The 24,293-nt window shown below is 54.6% G+C and overlaps 1 protein-coding gene across 2 annotated transcripts; it reads right to left on the reverse strand.

Moving 5' to 3' along the window:
- Window positions 1–224: 224 nt before the first annotated feature.
- On the reverse strand, window positions 225–22,517 carry CDC42EP4 (CDC42 effector protein 4). 2 transcript variants are annotated; one of them, XM_068531285.1, is made up of 2 exons: window positions 22,396–22,517; window positions 225–3,027 (listed from the first exon to the last, which is right to left on the reverse strand). In XM_068531285.1, the coding sequence occupies exon 2, from the start codon at window positions 2,910–2,912 to the stop codon at window positions 1,833–1,835; it is 1,080 nt and encodes a 359-aa protein (XP_068387386.1). In that variant the 5' UTR covers window positions 2,913–3,027; window positions 22,396–22,517; the 3' UTR covers window positions 225–1,832. The 2 variants fall into 2 exon arrangements, with proteins under 2 accessions (XP_068387386.1, XP_068387387.1); XM_068531286.1 differs by lacking the exon at window positions 22,396–22,517 and adding an exon at window positions 21,383–21,615.
- Window positions 22,518–24,293: the final 1,776 nt, after the last annotated feature.

Here is a 24,293-nt window from a genome sequence, read left to right on the forward strand (position 1 = left end):
ACCAAATCCCAGAGCCCCCAAGGGCCTGCCCAGGCTGATGGGCACGAGAGGCGTTGTCCTTCCAGAAGCTGGAGAGCAGTGCAGGAGGGGCGGGCCCCAAAGAGACAGAGAGAGAAGCCACCTCAGGCCCCCGAGTGCCGTCGGGGCTCGGGCAGCCCCAGCACCCTGAATCCGCACCCTCACCCCTATCCACCCCCCCCCCAAAAAAACAGAGACACCAGGCATGCTGTAAGGCCTTTTATTTTAATGTTTCCTTGCTGTTTTAACATTTTCACGGAAAAAAAAAAATATACAGTTTAGAATCTGGAACTGACTGCTGTCTAGATGGGTTTCAAGGGCAGCAGCTGGCAGAGGCTGCATGGCAGGAAACCAGTGGGCACCCAATTCAAGAACTAAGGTAGTGTCTGAGTCCGGATCTGGCAAAACTCAGGAGGTTAGGGCAGCTACACCCGCCGCCAGCCCTGGCTGGACCCCGTGGCAGTTCTGTCCGTCCCCCTCCCTCCACTGGCTACAAGGGGACAGGAGAAGGTGAGTCAGCCTGTTGCCAGGACAGAAAAATCATCATCCGTGAATCCTGGGGGCTCGCACCCAACCTCCACTCAATCCCTTTGGGTGGGGTTCTAAGGGCGCAGAGTGAAATCTGAATTTCAGAAAGACAACAACTAATTTTTTAGCATGAGTGTATTACAAATATGGCATGGGGCATACTTACACTAAAAGATTATCCTTTGCATGCCTGAAACTCTAATGTAACTCAGCATTCTGGTTTTTGTTATGTTTTGTTGCTAAATCTGGCAACCCTATACCCTCAGGACCACTGACTCAGAAGTGGGGAAGGGGGTTCCGCTGGCAGAGGCCTGGGAAAGGAAAGGGAAGTAGTCAGTCCGGGGGTTGCGGTGGAGGAGGGAACAAGCCAGTCAAAAGAGGTTTTATCCCCCCATAAGAATGACATTTTTTTTTAATAATCATTTTCCAGAAATTTTCTACACTGGCTGCCTGTTGTTGTTAATAGCTATGGGGGAGGGGGCCGAGGACAGACACGCACAGACCTCCACCCCATACAGTTCTAAATAAAGTTTGGAAGCACTTAGTATAAAGGTTTTCTAAAAGGATTTGTTTTCCTTCTGGTGGCGGGTCTACAAACACCGTTGCTGGTACTGCTCTAAAAAGATTTAAACACAAGAACAAACAAACCCAGAGGGACTGAGCAAGGGCTGCAGCCTGTCCTAGTGTCATCCTGCAAGGGCCCCCTCTTGAAAACTCAAGATGCCCCGGGGCCTTCCTTCCGTTCTGCATCCTGTTCTCACCCCGCGGAAGGCGTCACGTTGAGTGTACACATTCGGTCCGCCTTTCCTCCGAGGGGCTCCCCGTGCAGGAGCTGGGGATGGAGGAGGGAGGGGCCGGGACTTGTGACCTGTCACAGGCGTTTCTTCCGGCGGCCACCGCCGGTCACAACAGAAACGCCAGGAGTAAAGAGGCAGGTCAAGTGTCCTTAGCCCTGGCACCCCTGGGCCGCCCCTGGCTGCCCTGTTATTGCTGCACGTGGCAGGGACTCAGGTTGACAGCGGGCATCCACTGGAGGCCGGGAGAGGAAAGCCGATTCCTGCTGCGAGAACAAAGCCCTGTCCTACGAGCTCAGGCAGGGCAGGGTGTGCGAAGAAGTCAGGCACCCGAGCCAGCTCCAGGTCCTCCGTGGGCCCCCAGGCTCGGCCAGCGCCCCCCATCCGTGAGGTCCAGGGTCTGTCTGTGGCCCGCAGCCAGGCTCTTGGCCGACCTTGCGAGGCGGGGGTCAGGGAGGAGACAAAGCCAAGAGCCCCTACCTCCGGCCGGCCTCACACCCGGATCTCATCCTCCTCCTCCTCGTCCATGAAGGAGAACTCGGGGTCCGGCTGCCTCGGGACAGCGGCCCGGGCCCGGTCCGGCCCCCGGGAGGCGGGGCTGCGCTCCTCCAGGACGCCCGAGGTGCAGCTGGACAGGGAGCTGCTGTCCCGTGTGGTGTGACTGCCCACGCTGCGGGCCGAGCCGGGGCTGGGGGCCACCGCCGCCCAGCCCTCCTCCTGCAGGGCGCGGGAGGGCAGCGCGGGCAGGTCCGGGCCCCCCGCGCCTTCCTGCCTTGCCAGGGGCGGGGCTGCCGCCACCGTCGGGGGAGCCTGGGCGGGGCTGCCTGCTGGGTCCTCGTCACCATGGTAACCGACCTCCCCCTCCTCCTCCTCCTCCTCCTCCTCCTCCTCCGGTTCCCACTCGGCCTTGTCCATGATGCTGAGGACGTCGCCCAGCATGGAGGGCCCCAGGTCGATGTGGAAGGACATGATGGACTCGGCGTGCTTCAGCCCGAAGCTGGCCTTGGGAACCACGGGCAGATCCGCCAGGTCCCCGAAGGCCTGCTCGTCGAGGAGGGGGTCTGGGGAGTGGGGGGCGGAGGCCCCATTCCGCCGAGGCACCGCCTCCTCCGGGCCGCCCTCCCCGCTGGCCTTCCTCACGGGGCTGGAGGACAGGCTCTTGGGCAGCTTGCTGGAGCCCTTCTCGGCGGCCTCCTTCTCGTTCAGCTGAGGCAGGGACATGGCGTTCTTGACGAACAGGGCCGAGTCCCGCAGGGGGCCCAGCACGTCTCTCTGCTCCCGGTCCCCCCTGCTCACTGACTGTGACCGCTTGCTGCCTCGGAACTTCCGGGCCAGGAGGCCGCGCTTGGAGGACGAGGAGGCCGCGGCCTGCTCGTCCACGGACTCGCTGTCCAGCTCCCCAGCCTTGCTGTTGAGGAAGGAGGTGTCCCCAAAGGCGTCCCCCGCCCGGCCCACGTGCATGGTGTGGCGGAAGTCGCCCAGCGGGGCACTGATCATCTCGGCCGTGAGGTCCACTCGGGAGCGGCGCTTGGAGTGCACGGAGCTGGACACCAGCTGCTTGAGGATTGGCATCTTGCCGGGGGTGGGGAGGGGAGGGGAGGGGGTCCCCTCCAGAGACAGCAGGCGGATCTGAGGTCAGATCTGAAGTCTGGCGGGTGGAGGGGGCGATAAAGAGGAGATCATAGGGCTGCAAGAAGAGAACAGCAGGGAAAGGGTTAACCCGGCTATCCGCTCAGCACAAAAGCCCATCTGCCCAGGGGTTGTTGTTATTTAAACCTCTGCTCTCCTACCAAAATGAAACTGTGTGAAATAAGCTGGCAGTCAATTTCATAACCCTGCCTATTTCCCCACACACAGGCTCTCCGGTTAGGCGAGCACTCTTTGGAGTTCAAGTAGCCACAGGCACGCTCTCCCTGAGACCTGAGCGAGAGAGCCTTCTTCTACAGGACAATGCCTCCCGCACCCCGCAACCAGGACGCCCCTAGAGGCAGAGGTACACAGGCAGCTCCAGGCAGCCGACCCGGGAGAGACGTGACTCCAGCAAACATCCAGTCCGGAGACACGCTATAAGTTAGTTCTTCCGGCTGCCTGACCTCAGCCCCTGTGGAGTTAGTGGACACCTCAATCTGAGTCATGGTTCTTAGAGGAGGGAGAGGACGGCACAGGCCCCAGGGAGGCGCTGCCTGGCACCTCCACAGACGTGGGCGGCAGCTCGCTCTCTGAATCAGAATCGGGTGGAGCCGCCGGGACCCACAGAACCAGCTCCCCGGCCCTCCAGCCCTTGGTGGGTGCCCCGAGGTGAGCATCCTGCCTGCGACATCTCCACAGTGCAGCCCCGAGCTCTCTGCCAAGGATCCACCCTCCCTGCCTCTCAGAGACCAAGACTGGGAAACTCCCAGCGTCTTCAATCACTAGGGGTGCAGGGAGGCAGAGACTAAACCCTAGATAGCCGAGGCGCCCTGGGAACACAGACCCCCAGGTGATTAACCTGAGCCAAAGAACTTCAGCAGGGAGGCCGGGAGAGCCTCTGAAATCTCCTGGCAGGTACCACCCATGCAGCTCCTGGCAAAGGCCAATTTGAAGTCCAGTGTTGAAGCCAAACCAGCCCCCAGTGCTAAACCCAGCAGCGCAGGGCTGAGCAGAGTGGGGTGAGGCGGGTGCAGGGACTTAACCAAGGCTGGCGGGTGAGGGGGTGGTCCTGGGCCACCAGTCCTGCTAACAGCACAGCTCTCAACGGCCCCCGCATTCCAGGCCCATCCTCCCCGTTGCCAAGGGCAACCCAGGATGTCCCACCGGGTTTCTTCCTCACCCCCGATGCTGCCCTAAGCTAGGCCACCACATCCCAGTTGGCCCTGCTTCCCCTTCCCCCATCCTTCACCTTTTGGCTAAATCAAAACCCGACCAGGACCCCCCAGTGCAGACCCCCCAATCGGACACCCAGTCCCTGCCTCACTCCTCGCTGCTCCCCTACCCCTGCGGTCCGCCCTGGCCCTGAGCTGCCGTCTCCCGGGCTCCAGGGCTGGACGTGCACAGCTCCCTGCTAGAACACCTGTCACCTGGCTCACCCAACGTCTTCCAGGGCTCAGCTGAGCTGTCACTTCTTCCAGGAAAGCTGCTTTAGCCCGGGTGAGACCTCCCGACCACCTCCTGCCTGACTCCCAGCACTGTGGACGTCCTTGCTCCCAGCAGGCACTGGCTCTGTCATTCTACCACTGCCGGCTTGGCTCGACTATCATCTTCCCACTGGACTATGCGCTTCCGGAGGGTTCCAAAGGGCCTGTCGCCACTGAATCCCGTCCAGCAGTGCATGGCACAGTCGGTCCTCAAACACCTGTTGAAAGGTCAGCACCTCCCTCCTACCCCCCACCTCCACCCCAGCCCCTTGGTTGCTCCCTTTCTGCCTTCCTGAGCCCAAGGACAAGGTCACTTCAGCCTACAGCCCGGCTCCAGCGCTCCCAGCCTGACCTCTCTGTGCCCTCTAACCCCCTCCCCACGCTCTCGTTCTTTGTTCCTTGTCCTGCTGCTGATGCCCAGCCAGATGGTCCCCCCCAACCCCCAGGCAGTCACAGCGCTTGTCACTCCAGGGCAGGGGAGGGTGGCGGGAGCCAGGCACCGGGGCTCACCTGCCACACAGGTGAGCCCGGCTGGGCGGAGTCAGGTGAGGACTCCTCTGAAAGGCCTTGAGATGACCCACTACGGTCCGTCAGCTCCCCCTCCTCACTCTCCTCCTTCCCCCCAGACCCTCAGGAAAGTTCGCTTCCCCTACCTCTGACCTGGCCCCTCGCTCCTGCCCATGCCCTGGGATCTAACTTCTAAACAATTAAGACACGGAACAGCTAGACCAGGTTTTGGCAAACGTTTTCCATAAAGGTCCAGACAGCAAAGATTCTCAGCTTCATGACTGATACGGTCTTCGTCCCAGCTGCTCAGCTCCATCTTCGCAGTGGTAGGAAAGCAGCAGTAGACCGTATATAAACAAATGGGCATGGCTGTGTCCCAATAAAACTTTATATATAAAAACAAGTGGTGGGCCAGGTTTGGGCCATAGTTTGCTGACGCCTAAACTAGACACGTGAAAAGTACTGGCCTTAGGGTCATCCCCTCCACGTTGCTCCAGGAGAGAGTCACCATATGTGACCCTCTGGGCCAACCATGGGCTCTCAGGCCAACGTTGGGGAAAACTCTCTTTGGCTAAACAAGAGAAAAGGAGGATGGAGTGAGTCGGCCTCAGACACGTTCGGCATAGAAGAAAATCAAACCAGGTTTCTAAGGCACTCTTGGTTGTGGAGAATCCCTCAGGCTTCTGCTGCCACCAGGGCAGTGAAGCAAGAATAGAAATGGTCCACATCTTCAACCTGCCTGCAGTTCAGCTCCTGGCTCTGGTCACAGAATCCTGTGTCCTTCAGCTCTTTCATTTTCCAGATGAGAAAACAAGTTCACTGAAGCAAAGTGACTTATCCAGATGTATGTGCCTAAGAGCAGAGCTGGGGTGGAAGCCGGTCTCCGGGTCCAGTGCTCTCTCTGCCCCAAGCCAGGCCTCTTTCTGGCCTTTGGTGGGTAGCATCTCCGGTCAGTTACCCTCCCCACTTCTGGCTGGAAGAGTCCAGAGAAAGGAGAAGCCTGGCCGCTGCCTCGAGAAGATTCCTGTATTACCCTGGAGCAGATTCTGACACTGCTGACACCTTTTAGCCAGAGAATTCTCTGTTGTGGGAGCCGTCCGGCACATTGTAAGATGTTCTGCTGCGTCCCTGGCGTCTACCTACCAGATGCCAGTAGCATGCCTCCCCTGCTTGTGACAACCAAAATGTCTCCAGACGTGCCAAGTGTCCGCTGGGGGGCAAAACTGCCCTGGGTTGAGAAACCCTGCCCTGGAGTGAGCGCGCACATGTGAAAATAAAACACATACTATTCACCAGGTGAACAGAAAAACAAACAAATTTAAAAAAAGAAAAGAAAGAAAGAAAAATGAAAAAAAGAAAGAAAAAAAAAAGAGAGGGAGGGAGGGAAGGAGGGAAGGGAGGGAATGTAAAGGATTCGAATTGTGGGATCAGTGACATGAAGTTCCAGAGTTGCGTAAGGGTTTCAAAGCAACGGCAGGAATCCCCAGAGCCAGTAAGCGTCAGGCGCTGTGGTTTCCCGGATTTTAAGTGCTTATTAAAAAGAACAGAAAGGGAAACCGCAGGCCCAGCTACCCAGGGCTCGGCAGAGATGGTGCAGACCCCTGTGGCCACCGGCAGGGACCAGGCATCCTGGCCATTGCGGCTACAGGACAGAAGGGCCCCCACCCCTGGTACGTCCTCGAAGGTAGAGCTTGAGATCAGGATAAGAGGGGCCGGCAGGGAGGTCCCTGGGCCCCTGCACAGCCCCACAGCCCAGGAAGGTAGAGCAGGTCTGGCCAGCGCTTATCTGCCGTCTGTGGTCTCGCTCCCTGGGGGTGGGAACGAGGCTTTGTGGCTTGTGAAAAACCAAACCATCTTCAGTATCCAGCATGAAAATGTCCCGAGTCCTGAGAGTCGGGGCCCAGATGGAGTCACCCACTGGTCCCCCAGCCCAGCAAGGAGGGGCTGCAGCAGCCCTGGGGCCCTACATTTAGAGCTCAGGCTGGACAGGCCAGGCTTCAGGACTGGCAAGAGCTCACTCACCGGGTTGTTTTAAATCCTTGGTTTTATGGTACCCTCATGACACTGTCACCCTAAGCTTTGAACAGAGAGCAGTTTGGGGGTGAGGAGGTGGAACTCTGAGTACAAGTACGAGCAGGTGCCCTGGGCCAGTCCTGGGGGCCGTTCAGGGGGCCCTGAGCACCCACCCGGGAAGGGACCGGGCCATAGGGAGCCGCGGCTTCGGGAGGGGGCATGGCTAAGCCCTGTGACTCAGCTCTGGGGAAGTGGCTAAAACAGGCCGCCAGATGACAGGGCAGCCACTCCCCACAGCCCGCCTGGGCGGGACTCCCTGACCCCGCCACCCCGGAAGCCACATCCCCCTTTCCTGGCACAGCAAGGGAAAACGGAGCAGCAACTCGCATCTCTCCAGCCTCTGCTGGAATCAGATTCCGCTACCCTTGGCCCACTGACCACAGAACATTCCTGTAAGCCAGGGGCGAGGAGCTCTCCCCACAAGGCCAGGCCCCCGGCTGGATTGACAGTAACCACACCCACAGCTCAGCTCAGCTCCGGGGAGAGAGGACAGCCCTGGCCTGGACCCTCCCTCATCCCCACCCCCGGCGGGGGCCGTCCAGAGAGCACTGCCCTCCCACCTCAGCCAGCCCAGCAGCTCCCAGACAGACCTGAGCTCTCCCGGGGCAGCCAAGCAGGCCTCCCACTGTGCAGCTGACCTGGAAGCTCACCTGGTACACAGAGCACACGTGCTTCAATGCCCACTGCCACGGCCACCGGGCAGCCAGCCCCTCCCTCACCACGTCCCCTTCTCACCACCCATCCCGTCCGATTCCAGCCCCCAGCAACGTGGCATTTGACACGATGACTTCAGTCGTGGCTTGGATTGGATACAAGTGGCTTCGTTCCCTTATTCATTCATTCATTCATTCATTCACTCACTCACTGACTTACTGCACACCCACCAATTTTCCCATAACTCTTCTGGGCCCTGGAGACAGAGCAGTGAAAATAACGAGGTGGACAAGCCCAGCCTTCCTGGGCACGCTTGTGGTGTGAGCGTGGGTGGGTGGGCGACGGGGCTGTAAACATGCGAATAAAACGGTATCTTGTAGTCCTCAGGGTCAAGGGGGAAACAAGGGAGAGTCAGCGTGGGAGTTATGGGCTGTGGGAGGCCCTTCTGAGAACCGAGTGATGAGAAGGAACCAGGCATGCCAAGAACATGCCGGCAGCGGGACAGCATGTGCAAAGGCCCTGAGGTGGGAACAAGCTTGTGTTTGAGGAACGGAATGAAAACCCAGGGGTCAGGTCACACAGGGCCCTCCCAGGAAGCCCAGGCCGGAGTTTGGATGGCGTTCTAGGTACCAAAGGAAACCTCCCTAAGCAGGAAGCCATCCCATCTGTGTGTTTGGAGGTTCCCATGGCAGTGGCTGGATTGGAGGCATGGAGGAGGGGAAGCAAGAATTCAGGGCAAAGAGGATGGGGGCCAGGATGAGGGTGTGGTTAAGGAGATGGACAGAGTGGGGCACATCCGGGGCAGGTTTTGGAGGTGGAGACACCAGGAGCTGAGGGCCCGGATAGGGGCGGAGAGGGAGGGCAGACTCAAAGGGGAGCTCGAGCCCAGGAGTCCTCTGCCAGGGGTGCGTCTCACCCGGCAGGCCAGGGACCTTTCCCTCGGGGTGCAACCAACTTTCTGCCACCAGCAAGAACTTGACTTTGCCAAAACGGGGGAAGCATTCTGCTACACAACATGTGTCAGCTGGAACAACAGGCTGCAGGGGATTGTGCAAGAAACGCAGTGCGACGCAGGCCACGATGCCCTGTAAGAGGTTAGGGGCTCTGGCTTCTGTTGCCAGAGAAAGATCCAGCGCTTTCTGGAATGCTCCCCAGCCTTATCCTGTGAAGATAAGGAGTCCCAGTGAAAGGGGAAGTCTGTTTCATTCCAACAGCTGATGGGCAGCAGAGGGAAAGGATGAGAACTGTGGGTGCTTTGATGCACACTGTTACACAGAACAGGAGGAACTTCAGTGGGGGCTGTGTGGTTATTTTTAGCTGACTTCAGTATATTTGGAATTTTTTAGTTCCTTCACTAACACTGCCACAAGCCCTCTCATATCTGAAAGTGTGCCCTTTTGCACCAGGATGGTAGGAAGCACCGTCTTAAAATAATCTGAGCCTGAATATCCACAATTAAAAAAAAAAAGAGCCCAGGATAGAAACGTGAAATATCACTATTATAACTCCTGTACTACTTGTGTATCTGTGTCAAATATCGCCTTAAAATACCTGGGTGTGGAGCAACCACACTCAGAGATGGAGAGGATAAATTCAGAGATTTGCCCTGGGTCATGGATGGAAGGCTTTATTCCCACACCCGGGCTCCAGCCACTAAAATAGCCCCGCAGGACCCAAAGCGCAGGGTCCTCCACACATCAAAACAGGGAGCGTGTAATTTATGCGCACACACACACGTATATCTTTTATAGCTTATATACATGGCTATTGTCAATCCATGCAGCAACGAATATGTTTTAGCTTTCCTTCTTTTAAAGAAAGTCAATATATGAAATAGAAGTTCTGGTGTTTTCTTCTCACATGTCAGTGGATTTTTTTGCACACCCCTCCGGGTGTCACAATACGGTACCCATAATGTCACGTGACTCCCACGGAGGCATCCACGTTGCCTTCAACTTCAGAGATTCCTAAGACTGAGACAGAGGACACCCAGAGATTATCCAGCCCGGTGGCCTTGACTGGGCTACTGGGGTGGAGAAAAGTACTTGCCCAAGGCCAAGGAGCTGGTGAGGGGCCCAGATGGCACCGGTGCCCAGGTCCCCTGTCTCCCAATCTCTAAAGGTCCTTTGCAGATACCATGGGGGTTGACTCACTGCCAGGCACCGGGCTAGACCTTCTTGTGTCTGTTACCATCTTGGTGGCATTGAGCTTGGAAAGGGGAGGGGAAGGACTTCCCTCCCACCGAACAGCAGGTACTAGGTGCCACCAGGCAGGGAGAGTGGTACAAAACCAGGGACCGGGGCTTCCCTGGTGGCGCAGTGGTTAAGAATCCACCTGCCAGTGCAGGGGACATGGGTTCGAGCCCTGGTCCGGGAAGATTCCACATGCTGCGGAGCAACTAAGCCCATGCGCCACAACTACTGAGCCTGCGCTTAGAGCCCACAAGCCACAACTACTGAGCCCACATGCCACAACTACTGAAGCCCGCGCGCCTAGAGCCTGTGCTCCGCAACAAGAGGAGCCACCGCAATGAGAAGCCCAAGCACTGCAACGAAGAGTAGCCCCCGCTCGCCGCAACTAGAGAAAGCTCACGCGCAGCAACAAAGACCCAATGCAGCCAAAAATAAATAAATAAAAAATAAATTAATTTAAAAAGAAAAGAAAAAACAGGGATCAAAGGCTGCTCAGAGACAATGGTCCCAGGACAGGGTGATCTTGGGGCATCGGCAATTACGGCAGGTTCTTTGAACAGGCTTTCAGTCAAGAATGATTCAGGAGTGCCCGCAGTGGGAAACCTACCCTATGGAACTATCTCAAAGCAGAAAAAAGTCCCTAACACAGACAGTCACTGAAGCCTTATTCATAATAGCAAGAGACTGGAAACAACCTAACACCCAACAAGAAGAAAATGGTTGAGAAAACTAGGAGCCATTAACTCAACAGATTATCCTGCAGGCATGAAAAGCAGGGTCTATGAAGACCACGCAGGACATGGAAAACTGTTTACCAAACGACATCAAGTGGAAGGAAAAAAGGCAGAATTTAGGCTTGTTTACACACAGTGATCACAAACTACACACACATATGCATTCACGAATAAAGGCAAAAGGGCAGGCAGAGAAATTCAGGAGTGATGTCAGGCTTGAGAAGAAAACAGGCTTTTTTCTTTTTAAGTTTCCTTTAATGTGGTAGTGCTGTTTGGATAATAATAATAGTAAAAATCCCAAAGCATCAAAGGCTTAAGGAAAAAAATCTTAATTTCCAAACCAGCTTTAAACTCTCAAGTTCTCAGGGTCCAGCAGCCGCAGCCCATACAAGGCGCCAGGTGGGGGCCGGGTGGGGGAGCGCGGGGCTCAGACCACACACTCTCATATCGAAAAATCTCCCATCGAGGTCTGTTCTCTTTCTCTCCCGTCCCCCTAAATCTGCATCTCCCCAGATGGACAAGTTTATCACATCCTCGTTTTATTTTTAAGTTGTTTGGGAAGAGAAAGTAGGCAATCTATTATAAAACCTGGTGGCAGGGGAAATAGGGAGCTTAGGACCCCTCAAAAGAACCAGCTTCCCAACAGCTGCTTGAGCCTCCGCAACTGAGCAGATGCAAAATAACCATCCCCACACCCCCACCCCGGAGACTGGCCAATTTCCAGCGACACTGAAGCCCTAAGCTGGAGGCCAGCCTCCCACATGGCCATCCCCTAGTGGTACCCTGGGCAGGTGAAGGTTCGGTCTCTGCTGCTTCCACCGCCCCAGGTCAGCTCTCCTGATGGCTACAAAAGACCAGAGGAAACGAGAAGGGGCGGGGTCACACAAGGACACCCCCATGCTCCAGCCACTGGCTGACCACCAGTAATGCAGAAGTAGCAGTGCTGTCAGCAGTTCTCATTTATTGGGTGCCTGCTGCACGCCAGGCATTGTGCGGCGACAGTGTTAAATTTGTGCCTCTGACCCTGCAAGGAGGGTGTCACGATTGCCTCCATCGTAAAGAGAAACTGAGGCTCAGATGGAGCGAATGCCCTCGCTCACTCTCCCAGCTACTAAATGGTGGTGTGAGCCCGTTTCTGGCAGACCTTGGAACACAAGCTTTTCTGTATGAGGTGATGCTCTCTGGCTTATTCGGATGTCCGCAGCTGAGAACATGCAATGGACGGAGGGGTGGGAGTAGGGTGGGATTAGGGAGGCTGTTCATCTAAGATAAGACCCTGGGACCAAGACGCACTTGACTGACTCCCCCATCAGAGACCTGCTCCCAGGGACGGTTCGGATGGGCTCCTCCTTACACAAGATCTCATCCCAGCTTCCTGCTCTGAGGACCCTCCCAATGTTCTGACTCCCCGGGAGGTGAGAGGTGGGGAGGACCACCCTGAAGCAGAAGCCAGGACTCGCCCAGCAAACTTAAGAGTGGGCCCAGCACAAAAGCCCCACCTCAAGTGTTTCTCATGCGTGTCCTGCTCCCATCTCCATCTTGTGTTTCTTGATGGTTCCAGCTGCCAAAAAGGAAGGCCAGAACCTTGACCCCTGCCCTCTCCTAAAACCTCCCAGGCTGGCTGCCCGGTGCTCGCTCCACCCTCCCTGCCTGCCAGCCGATCTAGACCTTGGGCTCATTGGCCCAAGGGTGCCCCTGTTCAGCCACACTCGGGCAGATCCCGGGGAAGGGAAAGTGAACAAAGCCCCAATCTCACTACATGCTTTCCACAGCAGCAAGCCAATGTCCATTGTCCAGGCATCCCTGTTGGGGGGCAGGAGAGGAGTATTGCTGGGTGGGGGAGGGGGGATGAACTCACTCCAGGTAATCAGGACACTGGGCTCTTGTCGGAGTGGGGCTCACAGGGTGAACTACAGAACTTAATGATGCCCACTTTTCTGCTGCTCTCTAGGGGTTATTAAATAATGTACGCCTACACCGTCCAATATGGCAGCCCCCAGCCCGAGGCGGCCATGGGGCACTTGAAATGTGCCCCCAAAATGGAGGACTTGAAATGTCCAAGTTGACGTGCGCTAAAGGGTAAAATATACACTGGACTTCAAAGGCTTAGACTTGAAAGAGAATGCAAAATAGCTCATTTTTAAATATTGTTAAAATGATAATATTTGGAATATGCTGGGTTAAAGAAAGTGTTCATTTCACCTATCTCTTTTTACTTTCTAAAATGTTATCTATTCAAACTGTAAATTATATAAGGGACTTGTGTGCTACTTCTCTGGGATTGTGCTGATTTAGACACGTTCCCTCTTTTTTAATACAAGCAGCACTTTCCATTGTAGAGGGATGAATAAAGCCAACCATTGTTCACGTTTGAGTGAAAATCGTTACATGTTCATAAATAATGCTACACTATTTTAGATTAAGTCCTAATAGCCTCAGTTTTACATCCAGCAGACCACTGATGAATGCTAGGTTGTTTCAGTTTTGTTCAAACGCTGTAACAAATAGCCTTCCAGCTAAGTCTGTCCAAGTCCTTATTTCCAGAGGATACCTACTTATAAGTGAGTAAAATTACTTTTGTTTCTCCTTCTTAACTTGTTCTCCAGAAGGTTTTACCAAGTCGCAGTCTCACCAACACAGGATGACCGTGTCCAGTAACAGGCGTTACTGTGTCCTCAGCTGAATTGAAAACAACAAAACCACAATCACCGCCACCCTCAAACTTATAATTTTCATTTCTTCTATTACTAAAGAGGGTGAGCGTTTCAAAAAAATATTATCTCCCCTGTGAATTGCTTGTTGAAGTCTTTGGCACATTTTTTGGGCGGGGGCAAGGGGGCTTCACCTTTTCCAATGGATTTGTATGACTGTAAATACGAAGGCTCTTAAAAATGTTGACTAGGGGCTTCCCTGGTGGCGCAGTGGTTGAGAATCTGCCTGCCAATGCAGGGGACAGGGGTTCGAGCCCTGGTCTGGGAGGATCCCACATGCCGCGGAGCAACTAGGCCCGTGAGCCACAACTGCTGAGCCTGCGCGTCTGGAACTTGTGCTCCGCAACAAGAGAGGCCGCGATAGTGGGAGGCCCGCGCACCGCGATTTAGAGTGGCCCCCGCTTGCCGCAACTAGAGAAAGCCCTCGCACAGAAACGAAGACCCAACACAGCCAAAAATAAATAAATTAAAAAAAAATGGATTGATGTTAATTAAATTCTAAAAAAAAAATATGAAGGCTCTTAAAAATGTTGACTATATTTTGCAAATATTTCTGCAAATGTATCATATGCCCATTTTCAATGTGGTGATTTTGTTGTTTTCTTTTCCATAGAGTGCTTATTTTTACACGGTCAAATCTGTTTTACAAATTCTGGCTTTAGTACTATGAAGCAAAGACCTTCCCCACTCCCAAGTTTTATGAAAATATTCACTTCTTCTAAGACTACTAGGTAAGGTAATAATGAAAAACTACTCATGGAGAAAAAATACTAAAAGGAAATACAAAGATGTCTGTGGCTTACCTATTTTAAATGACCCACAATTTTATAAGAAATTAAAATATAACAGTAAAGTTAGTTACTGGTTCTGTATAAAACTGCTATAAAATATGAATAAAGAATCAAATGCTACCTTCATCAGATATATATAGATACTTCCCACGGTTTCTCCAGACTTCCTTTTCTGATTATTGATCTGTTTATTCCTAAACCAGGTCTATACTGTCAACTCTGTAAAATATGTTTTGAGTATCTAGTAGAATAATATCCCTACACTAACTTTTCTCTGAAAATGTCTTGTCTTTTCTAATGCAGTTAGTCTTCCAGATGGACTTTAGAAACATTTTATTAAGTTCCAAAAGAAATCCTGACGGAATTACATTGGCATTGAAAGCAAACAATAAATTAATTTGGGAAGAAGTGACTTTATCACAACATCATGCCTTCATATCCATTTATTCAAGTCTTTTAGACATTCTCCGTTAAATTTTGTGGTTTTTCTTCCTACAAGCCTTACACACGTCTTGTCAAGTTTATTCTGAGTTACTTTATGGCCTCTCGTTGTGAAAGTGTTTTGTACCCTGCGCATTTTATGTAGCTATATCTTCTGACTGGTTGTAGCTGGCATATGGGAAAGCTACAATTTTAAAATTTGTATCTCGGGCTTCCCTGGTGGCGCAGTGGTTAAGAATCCGCCTGCCAATGCAGAGGACACGGGTTCAAACCCTGGTCTGGGAAGATCCCACATGCCGCGGAGCAACTAAGCCTGTGCGCCACAACTACTGAGCCTGTGCTCTAGAGCCCGCGAGCCACAACTACTGAAGCCCATGTGCCTAGAGCCCATGCTCCGCAACAAGAGAAGCCACCACAATGAGAAGCCCTTGCACCGCAAGAAAGTGTAGCCCCTGCTCGCCGCAACTAGAGAAAAGCCTGCGCGCAGCAGCGAAGACCCAATGCAGCCATAAATAAATAAATAAATGTATAAGAAAAAATAAATAAGATTTATCCCTCTTTAACGGCCACCGTACTACGCTTGTACTATCTTACACACCCTAATCAACCGTATGATTAAATCTTTCGGGCTTTGCAAGTAGACCAGCCCATCATCTGCAACTAATAATTCTGCCTCCCCCATTCCTCATTCTTATCTCGTTAAATTTGCTACACTTGCCAACATAATGTTGAATACTACTACTGACAATGAGGATCTCTGTTCCTGGCATTTACAGTGCTGTTCAAAACCTAAGTCATCCAGCACAGTAGTCACTAATCACATCAGGCTGTTGAATGCTTGGAATATTTCTAGTGCCACCAAGGAACTGAATTTTTAAATTTTCTTTCATTTTAATTATTTTAAATGAAAATTTAATGCTTGATTCAGTTATTGGAAAACTGAAGTATGTTGCGTTTTTTTTTAAATGAGTTTTTTTCTTTTAATTTTATTTATTTATTTATTTATTTTTGGCTGTGTTGGGTCTTCGTTTCTGTGCGAGGGCTTTCTCTAGTTGTGGCGAGCGGGGGCCATTCTTCATCGCGGTGCGCGGGCCTCTCACTATCGCGGCCTCTCTTGTTGCGGAGCACAGGCTCCAGACGCGCAGGCTCAGTAGTTGTGGCTCACGGGCCCAGCTGCTCCGTGGCATGTGGGATCTTCCCAGACCAGGGCTTGAACCCGTGTCCCCTGCATTGGCAGGCAGATTCTCAACCACTGCGCCACCAGGGAAGCCCCTGAAGTATGTTTAAAACACCTTGAGTGTGTGAATCTACCTTTTTAGCTGTACATTTTAGGAAATCCAAATTCTGGTTATTTATAAAATTTAGCCTCCAAATTGAGATGTGCTATAGTTGTAAAATATACACTGGATTTTTGAAGGCCTTGTATGAAAAAATAATGTAAAATATCTCATTAATTTTTTTATGATTACATGGTGAAATGACAGTATTTTTGACACACTGGCTTAAATTAAGCATATTAAAATTGATTTCACCTGTCTGTAGTTTTTTAAAATGTGGTTACTAGAAAACTTAAAAGTTCTTTATGTGCCTGGCTTTATAGTCCTCTTGATAGTGGTGCTGTTCTAGGGGTGTTTCTGTTAATCACGATACTCACCACTGGATTCATGCAGAAATTCTCAACCATCTCAGAGAAGTTACAGTTCTTACGGTTTTAGGAAAATGATACCAGTCACTTAGACAGGCTGAGTTGTGGGAAAAACACACTGTAGCTTGGATAATTAATTTACCCTTTGATTGCTGGAAAATATAATGTCCAGACTAGCTTAAAGAGTGGGAAATGATATCTTAGATCCTACCCATGGAGCTCAGGGACCTCCCTGGACCATGGGTCACAGAGGAAGTATGAGAAAGGGAATGAACCTCATTGAGCCTTTACTCTGTACCAAGCTAGCTGCTTCATTTTGATTAAACTGCCTTTTGGGGGGCAAGTAATAACTCTGTCCTAGGCATTTGAAGGACTTTATCACATGTACTCTTCCCAACAATCCCCTGGAGTTACCATCATCATCCCCATCTTGCAGACAAGAAAACTAAGGCTTAGAGTGAAATGCTTCACCCGAGTCACACAGCTGCTAAGGACAGAGCCGTTGAAGTCGGCCCGATTCTGAACCCTGAGCTTTTCCCACTTTACCGAAAGGTGTATCAGGGGAGTGTCATAAGCCTCACTGGGGCGCTGGACTCTAAGATCTGATGAAAGTTATGGATGCATGAACATCCACGGGGCAAACACTTTTGCATAGCATTTGGGTTAAAATATCCTGAGTCCGGGCTCTCCCACACTCCAGGGAAAGTATAGATAAATGCTGGGAAATATAGACCACGGGCGCCACCCCCTAGGAAGTCCATCCTGTTGGGAACCCCTGCTCGTCCTGGGCTGGGAATGGGCCATTCTCTCCACTCTGCTCCGCCATCTTTGTCCTTGCATCCAGCTCCCTCTTCATCCCAGAACCCTGTGCTTCGGGCCAGAGGAAGGAAAGCAGCAGGAGGGATGGCAGTGAAGGCTTTGGATGGGGAGGGAGAAAGCCCCCCTCACTACTCAGGAGTTACAACAGCTCCAGAGGGAAAGGAGTGATCCGTGACCTGGGAGTGACAGGAAGTGACAGCTCTGGAGCCAAGACTCCAGGAGCCAGTGGCTCAAGGGCATTCAGCAACTTTGCTTGTTTACAGGGCTCTTCCTGGAGATGTGTGTGTGTGTGTGTGTGTGTGCGTGTGTGTGTGTTTGTGTGCGTGTGTGTTTCCCTGGCCAGAAACCAGGGAAGGGGTGCCTGGTGGGAGCCCCACTGCTCCTCCCTCCTGCCTGGGGCCTCAGAAGGCAGGGCTTGAAATCAGATCGGCCCGACCTTGTTTGGTTTCACTTCGCTCCTACTGAAAGCACAGCGCTCAGCTGAGGAGTGGGTTGCCAGAGGGAGCCAGGTGCATCTGGTCTTGCTCTGGAGCAGGCTGGTGAATTTCCATCTTGACCCTGCTGGATGGAACGTGCAAGCCTGGGGGACCCTGGAGCCAGACTCCCTGATCATGAGCTGGCTGGGCCGCACTGGGCAAGTTACCTGTGCCTCGGTTTCCTCATTAGTTTTCAAAGCCATTGATAATACCGTGTACTTCCTAGAACTATTGTGAGGATTAAATAAGCTAACACAGGTAAAGCCCTTACACAAGGATGCATAAGGGACGAGCATTCTTAACGTGTTTGCTGCGAAAATGATGCTATAACGTGTTCTTTCTCAGCAGGTGCCCTATGTCTATACCTTGAAAGGTAGGAGAATTCCAGCATCCCCAGTGACACTCTGGCCACGGTCACCCCCCTAGTTCAAAGAGGACACACACCTTCAGTGTCACCTGAGGACACCTAATCCAAAAGGCTCCCAGGCTGACCCCTTTCAAAGTCCCTGGGGGCCCCAAGATGAACTGTTGCGGGGCGGGGCGGGGGGTGTCCTCCGGGTTTCCGAAGCCCAGCTATAGATAGTAGTCCAGACCAGCAGTGGGATCGAGCAGCCCCGAGGCTTGGTCTCTTTCCCTATCTGCCTTCCCTTCTCTCTTCTTTAACCTTTTAAAGATGCGGGAGGAGGAGCCTGGCTTTTCTTAGGACTTCAGCTCTTTCCGATTTCAGTTCAATACGGTGGATGAGGTGGAGGTGGGAAAAGAGAAAGCCCTCCCATTCCTCCCTAGGATGTAGGTTAGCAAACTTGGGAATTTGGGGGACCAGCTACCAGCAACAAATAATGCACAAAATCTCAACATGACCGATTCCCAATAAAATATAACCTGGTCCTTTGGACCTAACCTGACTCTCATTAGAGGTGTCCACAAAAGGTACTGCCAGCCCTAAGTTTCTTCTGTGCTCCCTCTGGCTCTCTACTCCCACCATTTGATTGAGCCTTAAACCCCAAGGGTGCGGGGAACACAGGGGCTCCTTTTGATGCCTCAGGGCCAAGGGCAACATTCTGAGGAACAGAGAAGGGCTGCAGGGAGTGGAAACCTGAGTGTGGAGAGGAAGGAAGGGCAGGGGACAGACACCGGAACACAGAGCCTGGCTTCACTGTCACATCGGGGAGATCCGAAGCTGGGGTCTGCAGACCAAGTTCAGTTACCCCAAGAACTGCCTGGATGCAGGTATAAGAACCCGGAGACTCTCCCAGGGAGGCTAGAGGCTGCTCTGGCTGACACCATCTGTCACCCCTGATGGCCAGGGCAGAAGACGGTGGTCTGAGCAGCCCTGGCTGAGCAAGAGATGGTGTCCCTGAATACAGCCCCAGGGATCTTTCTTGCCCTGGCACTGTGGCTTTTCAGATGCCCTCAGCCCCTGGGATGAAGGAATGAGGGGGAAATGCCAGCAGTTTCTTACAGTCTGGGTAACCCCAAACTGTGCTCACCTGGCCCAAAAGGGAGACCCTTTTGCAGTCTGGGAAGCTGAGTGGAGACCACCAGTGCCCCTGTTGCTGGCAAAGGAGGGCTCTGGATGTCGGTGCTGCCACCCTGGCCTGGAGTCCTGAGTTTCAAGCTGGCAGTGCCTGGGGAAGACTCTGGTGTACATTACTGGAAGGAAGCCCAAGGCTCCTTGTATTTTAAGCTAGAGCTTCAGGGACACAGTGAGTGGGAATGCGGGATGCTCACGGCTCAACTTCCTTCACGACACCCTGCAAGCCAAGAAACAGCCAGGCCCAGCCATGCGCACGAGTCCCTCCCGGCACAATCCCGCACCCCAGTTCCCTGTCCAGAGCAGGCGGGCAGGGGCCCAGCCTTCCGGAGCACCCCCGAGGTGCTGGCCCTCAGGACACTCTGCCAGAAGGGTCCAGGGCTCGGTTCCTTTTCCCAAGGTTGAGGAAAAGCCTCCAGTACATAGGTCAGAAGGCCGAGGCCCGGGTCGGCTCTCTCAGCTTCCAGGGCCAGATTGCTCAACCCCTCTCCCTCCGCCCCCAAGCCTTATCTCTGGCATCAGCCAAGATCCTGTTCCTCCAAGGGAAAGACTCCTCCCTCCTCCCACAGGGACAAGATCCTCTGAGCCTGCGGAAGCTTCAGCCACAGGAGGCTGGAGTCACAGCCGGACAGCGAGTCTGGCTGTTCCGGCCTCGGAGCCGTGTCCATTCCCACCTTCCAAATCAGAGGACAGGGGGCAGGGAAGAGGGCGATAGAGGGGTGGCCAGCTGCGAACACCTTGCCTGCCACACCTGGGCACAGCCTGTCCTGGCCGCAGAAATCAATCAACCACTCCAAAGGTGGAGGCGGGTAGGATCCCTGAACCAGAGCCAACCCGAGGCCCTGCTGGGAAAGTTCCTGGCGTGCGAAGAAGGGTCTAAGAGCCCTCTCCCAGGTCAACATCTGCCCATCCCCACCTCCCCACTTTGTAGACTCGACTCTCACGTGCTGGGGGCTCCCTGGTCTCCAGTCCCGTGAGGGCTGCACCGTTGGGTTCCGAGAGGCAGCAGGACAGAAGCAGGCTGGGTGTGTCCGTACATCGGACTGCAATGAGCATCGGTGAGTGGGCGGGGGTAAGAGAAATGAGAGGGAAATGGAAGAGGGGCGTCAAGAAAGAGAAAGGTGGGAATCCCAGAAAAACGGAAGGAATGCTCAAAGTCCAGGCCTGAGCTACGGAGTGTCACGGGAGCTACTGGTCATCAGTGAGCAGGGGCTCCAGGAACTCAGGGAGACGGCAGAGGGGCTGAGACCCCAAACCACTGGCTTATTTTCAGTCCCTGCAGGGGTCACCGGGATCCTTGGGAAGACCAGGAGAACCCGCTTGGGTATCTCCCAAGGCTCACTGAACCCCCCGTTTGTAGGAAGGAGCAGCTGTCCCCAAGGACTAGAGGGGCAGAGTCCAAGTTCGGAGGAGATAAACCACACTAATCGGTCAATCACATGGCAGCGCACACAGGGCAGCTGATGTAAGCTGGAACCCACAGGCACCCCCAGACTCACACAGGGTCCTAGCTTCCCCCCCAGGGATGGAGCCTCCCAAGTCACGAGTGGGTGCCCCATTACTGCTTCGGCAGCCCTGGGGCCACCTAGAGGCTTGGCTGAGTCCAGCCCCGGTCCAGCAAACTCCCCATTCCCGGGGGAAATCCACAGCTCGGCTTCCCCCTTCCTTTGTGCCCTGTTCTTTGTTCTCTTAAAATTCAGTCCATCCTGCCGGTGGTCCCCTCCTCCACCCCGGCCTCAGAAAGGGGGCCGAGGGGGTGGGGAGTTATTAGAAACCCAGACGGTGCAAAAGAAGTTGCATTGCTGCAGGCCCTCCTGTAACCGGGCCCCTCATTGTTTACGCGGGCTGATGGGGAGAGCTTGCTCTGGTCCAGATGGCCTCTGGGGGTAAGGATGAGGGAGACTCCTGCCGCCGCCCCAGCACCCAAACACCCTAAAGAGGAGCAGGGGGCTTCACACAGCTCAGGGACCCTTGCCCCGTTCAACTGCTCAGATAGAGAGCAAAGAATAGGCACTGTGGACACAGCCCAGGGACGTGGGAGCCTGTCAGATTGCAAGGGGCTGCAAGAAGGAAAGAAAAAGCATTGTATTTCCCCTCCATTCTCCCGGGGAGAAAAAGAAAACTTCCAAAGCGCAGGCTGCGGCGTCTCATCGGGAAACAAGGAATCTGGTTTGAGTTAGCAGAGAGCACCCCTCCCCCAGTCTCTCTCTCTCACTCACACTCAAACACACACACACACACACACGCACGCACGCACGCTCACACGCCCCGGCTCAGGCTCCGGCCTCCCCCAGGAAGCCCGCCTAGCCTCGGCCCTCCAGCCCTCGCTCCGGATGCCCGCTCAGCACTCACCGGCGGCGGCCCGGCCCGCAGAGTGGCTCACCGGGACGCGGCCCGGGCAGGGGGGCAGTTTTGTGCCCCCGATGGGGGGCGCTCCAGGGAGGGGGCGGGGCTAGAGACGGCCGATCCCAGTTCCACCGCCCCAAGCGGGCGATTAAATCATTAACCGACCGCTCCCGGTTTGTGGCCAGGCCGGGAGCGCTCCGCCGGGTCCCGCGCGTAGCCCCCTCCCGGGCTCGGAAGCGGCCCCACCCCGCCGGTCGGCGCCTCGGCCTCCCCCCGCCTCGGCCTCCGGGTCACCCGAGGAGGCGGGCGCGCGGGGCGGGGGCCGGGCGGGGAGGGAGGGGTGGGGAGGGAGCATTTGTTCCCTCGGCCGTTCCCTTTCCAGGCAGCTCTTCGCCCCTCTTCTCCCCGGCCCGGTGACATTGGGCGGCGTGTGCTGCAGCGCGCGTACGAGAGCTAGTGTACACGCCTCCGCCACTACGGGCGAATAATCCGATTCTTATTCATGGAGTACTCTGTGCACTCACGCCCCCCTCGGGGAGACCGCGGGCCGCGCGCCGCCGAGGGCTGCGCTCCTGCCCCCAGCGACACACACCCGGGCAAAGGGGTGGAACGATAAAAGCCGGGTCCCCCGTCCCACCGCACCCTCATCCCCACCCCCAGCAGCGCCCGGGGCGGCACCGGCGAATCCCAGTCTGGGCAGAGGAAGTCGATTGGGAGCGGGCTTTCGCCGGACTCTCTGCCACCCCGTCCTCCCCAGCCCCGCTCTGCGCGGACACAGGGTGCGTGGCCTCGGCCCCAGACACCCTGGCCGCCCCGCACGCGCCCGGGCCCCAGCCCTGCCACACGGGGCGGGCGCAGGAGTGGGGAGCTCTGCCCCGCTCCCCTCCCCACCGCCCCTATCGCGGTTTTTCCAATCCCCTCTGCTCCCTAGGGGGGCTCGAGGTCCCCCAACCGAGCCCACCCAGGCCCCGCAGGGCGCAGGTGGCTGTCACGGCCAGAAGCGGGTGACCGTCGCCTACCTGGGTCCGCAGAGACGCGAGCGCCGGGCCGGCGCGGCTGCGCTCTCCCCTCCGTGGGCTCCGCGAGGCGCCGGGGCTGGCGGCCCATGTCCGCGCGGCGTCGGTTTCCCTCCGGCTCTCGGGCTTTCGGGGCTGGGAGCCTCTCGGACACTCCCCTTCCAGGCTCCTCCCGCGCCCTCCCTCCCGCGCCCCTCCGCGCTGATGTCACCGCGCCGCCGCAGCCAATGGCGGTTGGGAACCTCAGCCGGGCCGCTCGGCCTCCGCGGTTCAAATCAGAAAGCCCGAGACCCCGAGAGCTTCGTGTGGGGCGGTTCGGGCCGGGAGGCCAGCCTGGACCCGGGCCGGTGGGGCCCCGGGGCGCCCTGGGGCGCCCCCGCCTGGCTGCGCTCCGGCCCTGATTCCCCCACTCCCAACCTGGGGCCACGGGGTCAGGGGCGCGACTCCCCCCTGGGGGCCTAGCACGAGACCCTCCTGAAGGTCTTCCCACTTCCGAGCAGTGACCAGACAACAATAGCCCCCGCCCCGGGGCGTTTCTGCTCCTTCCCTCCCCGACCCAGGACTAGGGAGATGGAAGCCCCCAGGGTGGGCGCCGCCTGGGTCGTGGATTCCATCCCGGGCTCTTAACTGGAAACGAGATGGGGGAGGAGCCGGGCCCCGAGACCAGGCCCGGAGTGGGTGTAAGAAGGGTTTGGGCCGGGTGACCTGTCTTTGATTCTCCTGCTTTCCCACGTCTGTGTCCCTTGCCTCCTGAATAGCCTCCCAAACTGAGTTCCGCTCCAAGTGAACCTCAAGGGCGATGCACTCCTGAGACCCGCGGCCTGAATCCTATGAGAATCTTTTTAGAGGAATAACTTCCATTGGTAAATGATCGTTACTAATAAAGTGGCCCAGGAGAGTACACAGCACAAAGTGAAAGCTCCCTAGCTGTTAGCAGCTCCCTCACCTGGGTTTTTATTTTAAGAGAAGGGGATCCGGGTGGCAGAGGCCACCAGACTCCCTCCCACTGACCTTCAATGGGACCCCTCAGTGGGTCCCTTTGGGCTGGTACCTTCCCGGACAGGGCTCCCAGTAAACCCTCCCCCATTGCTGGTGTCTGAGGTCCCTTCCACCTGAAATTAAAGCTGAAGTCTTATCTGTCCCCCAAAACTTTCCTGATTCTCTGAGGCACCTCCCCCCACCCCTTCTCTTTCCCTCCATTGTTAACCAATTATTTTGTCTTTAGGTGTAGCTGTTAGTAATTGGTTCTCCTTTAACAGGTGTCTGGGGTTTGCCCTTCCCAATTAGATTATCAATTTAGCATACCTCCAGGACAAAGGCTTTGTAATTCTTCACTCCTTATTCGAATTCAGTGCTTTGCATCTGAGGCTCCTTCCACAAACATTGAACACTCATTGAAGTTTGCCTTTGGGGATAAAGGTGAATTAAGTCCAATCCCTGCCCTCAGGATGCCCTCAGTGGTTACAGGCTGCTCCGGGAAGGAGCTCAGTAGATGCTTCTAGAGACTGGTCACCACTGCATTGCTAGCACACTGGCAGGGAGGCTTGATTGAAAGAAAGTGCCGGGAAGGATAAATTAGGAATTTGGGAGTAACATATACACACTACTATATATAAAATAGATAACAAGGACCTACTATATAGCACAGGGAACTATACTCAATATTTGTAATAACCTATATGGGAAAAGAATCTGAAATAAAAAAAAATATATATATATATATATATCTGAAACACTTTGCTATACACCTGAAACTAACACAACATTGTAAATCAACTATACTTCAATTAAAAAAATGAAATAAAAACAAAGTGCTAATTTTCTCATGGTTGGAATCCCAGTTCTGTGAAATTCGAGTGGCCTTTGCTGAGGCTAAGTTCTGCTTCGAGCTTTCAGACTAG

This window comes from Eschrichtius robustus, chromosome 20 (genome assembly GCF_028021215.1).
Source record: "Eschrichtius robustus isolate mEscRob2 chromosome 20, mEscRob2.pri, whole genome shotgun sequence".
Classification (NCBI taxonomy): Eukaryota; Metazoa; Chordata; class Mammalia; order Artiodactyla; family Eschrichtiidae; genus Eschrichtius; species Eschrichtius robustus.

Excerpts from the sequence above, each read along its gene's own strand:
- CDC42EP4 (XM_068531285.1), bottom strand. The coding sequence starts at position 2,912 with ATGCCAATCCTCAAGCAGCTGGTGTCCAGCTCCGTGCACTCCAAGCGC.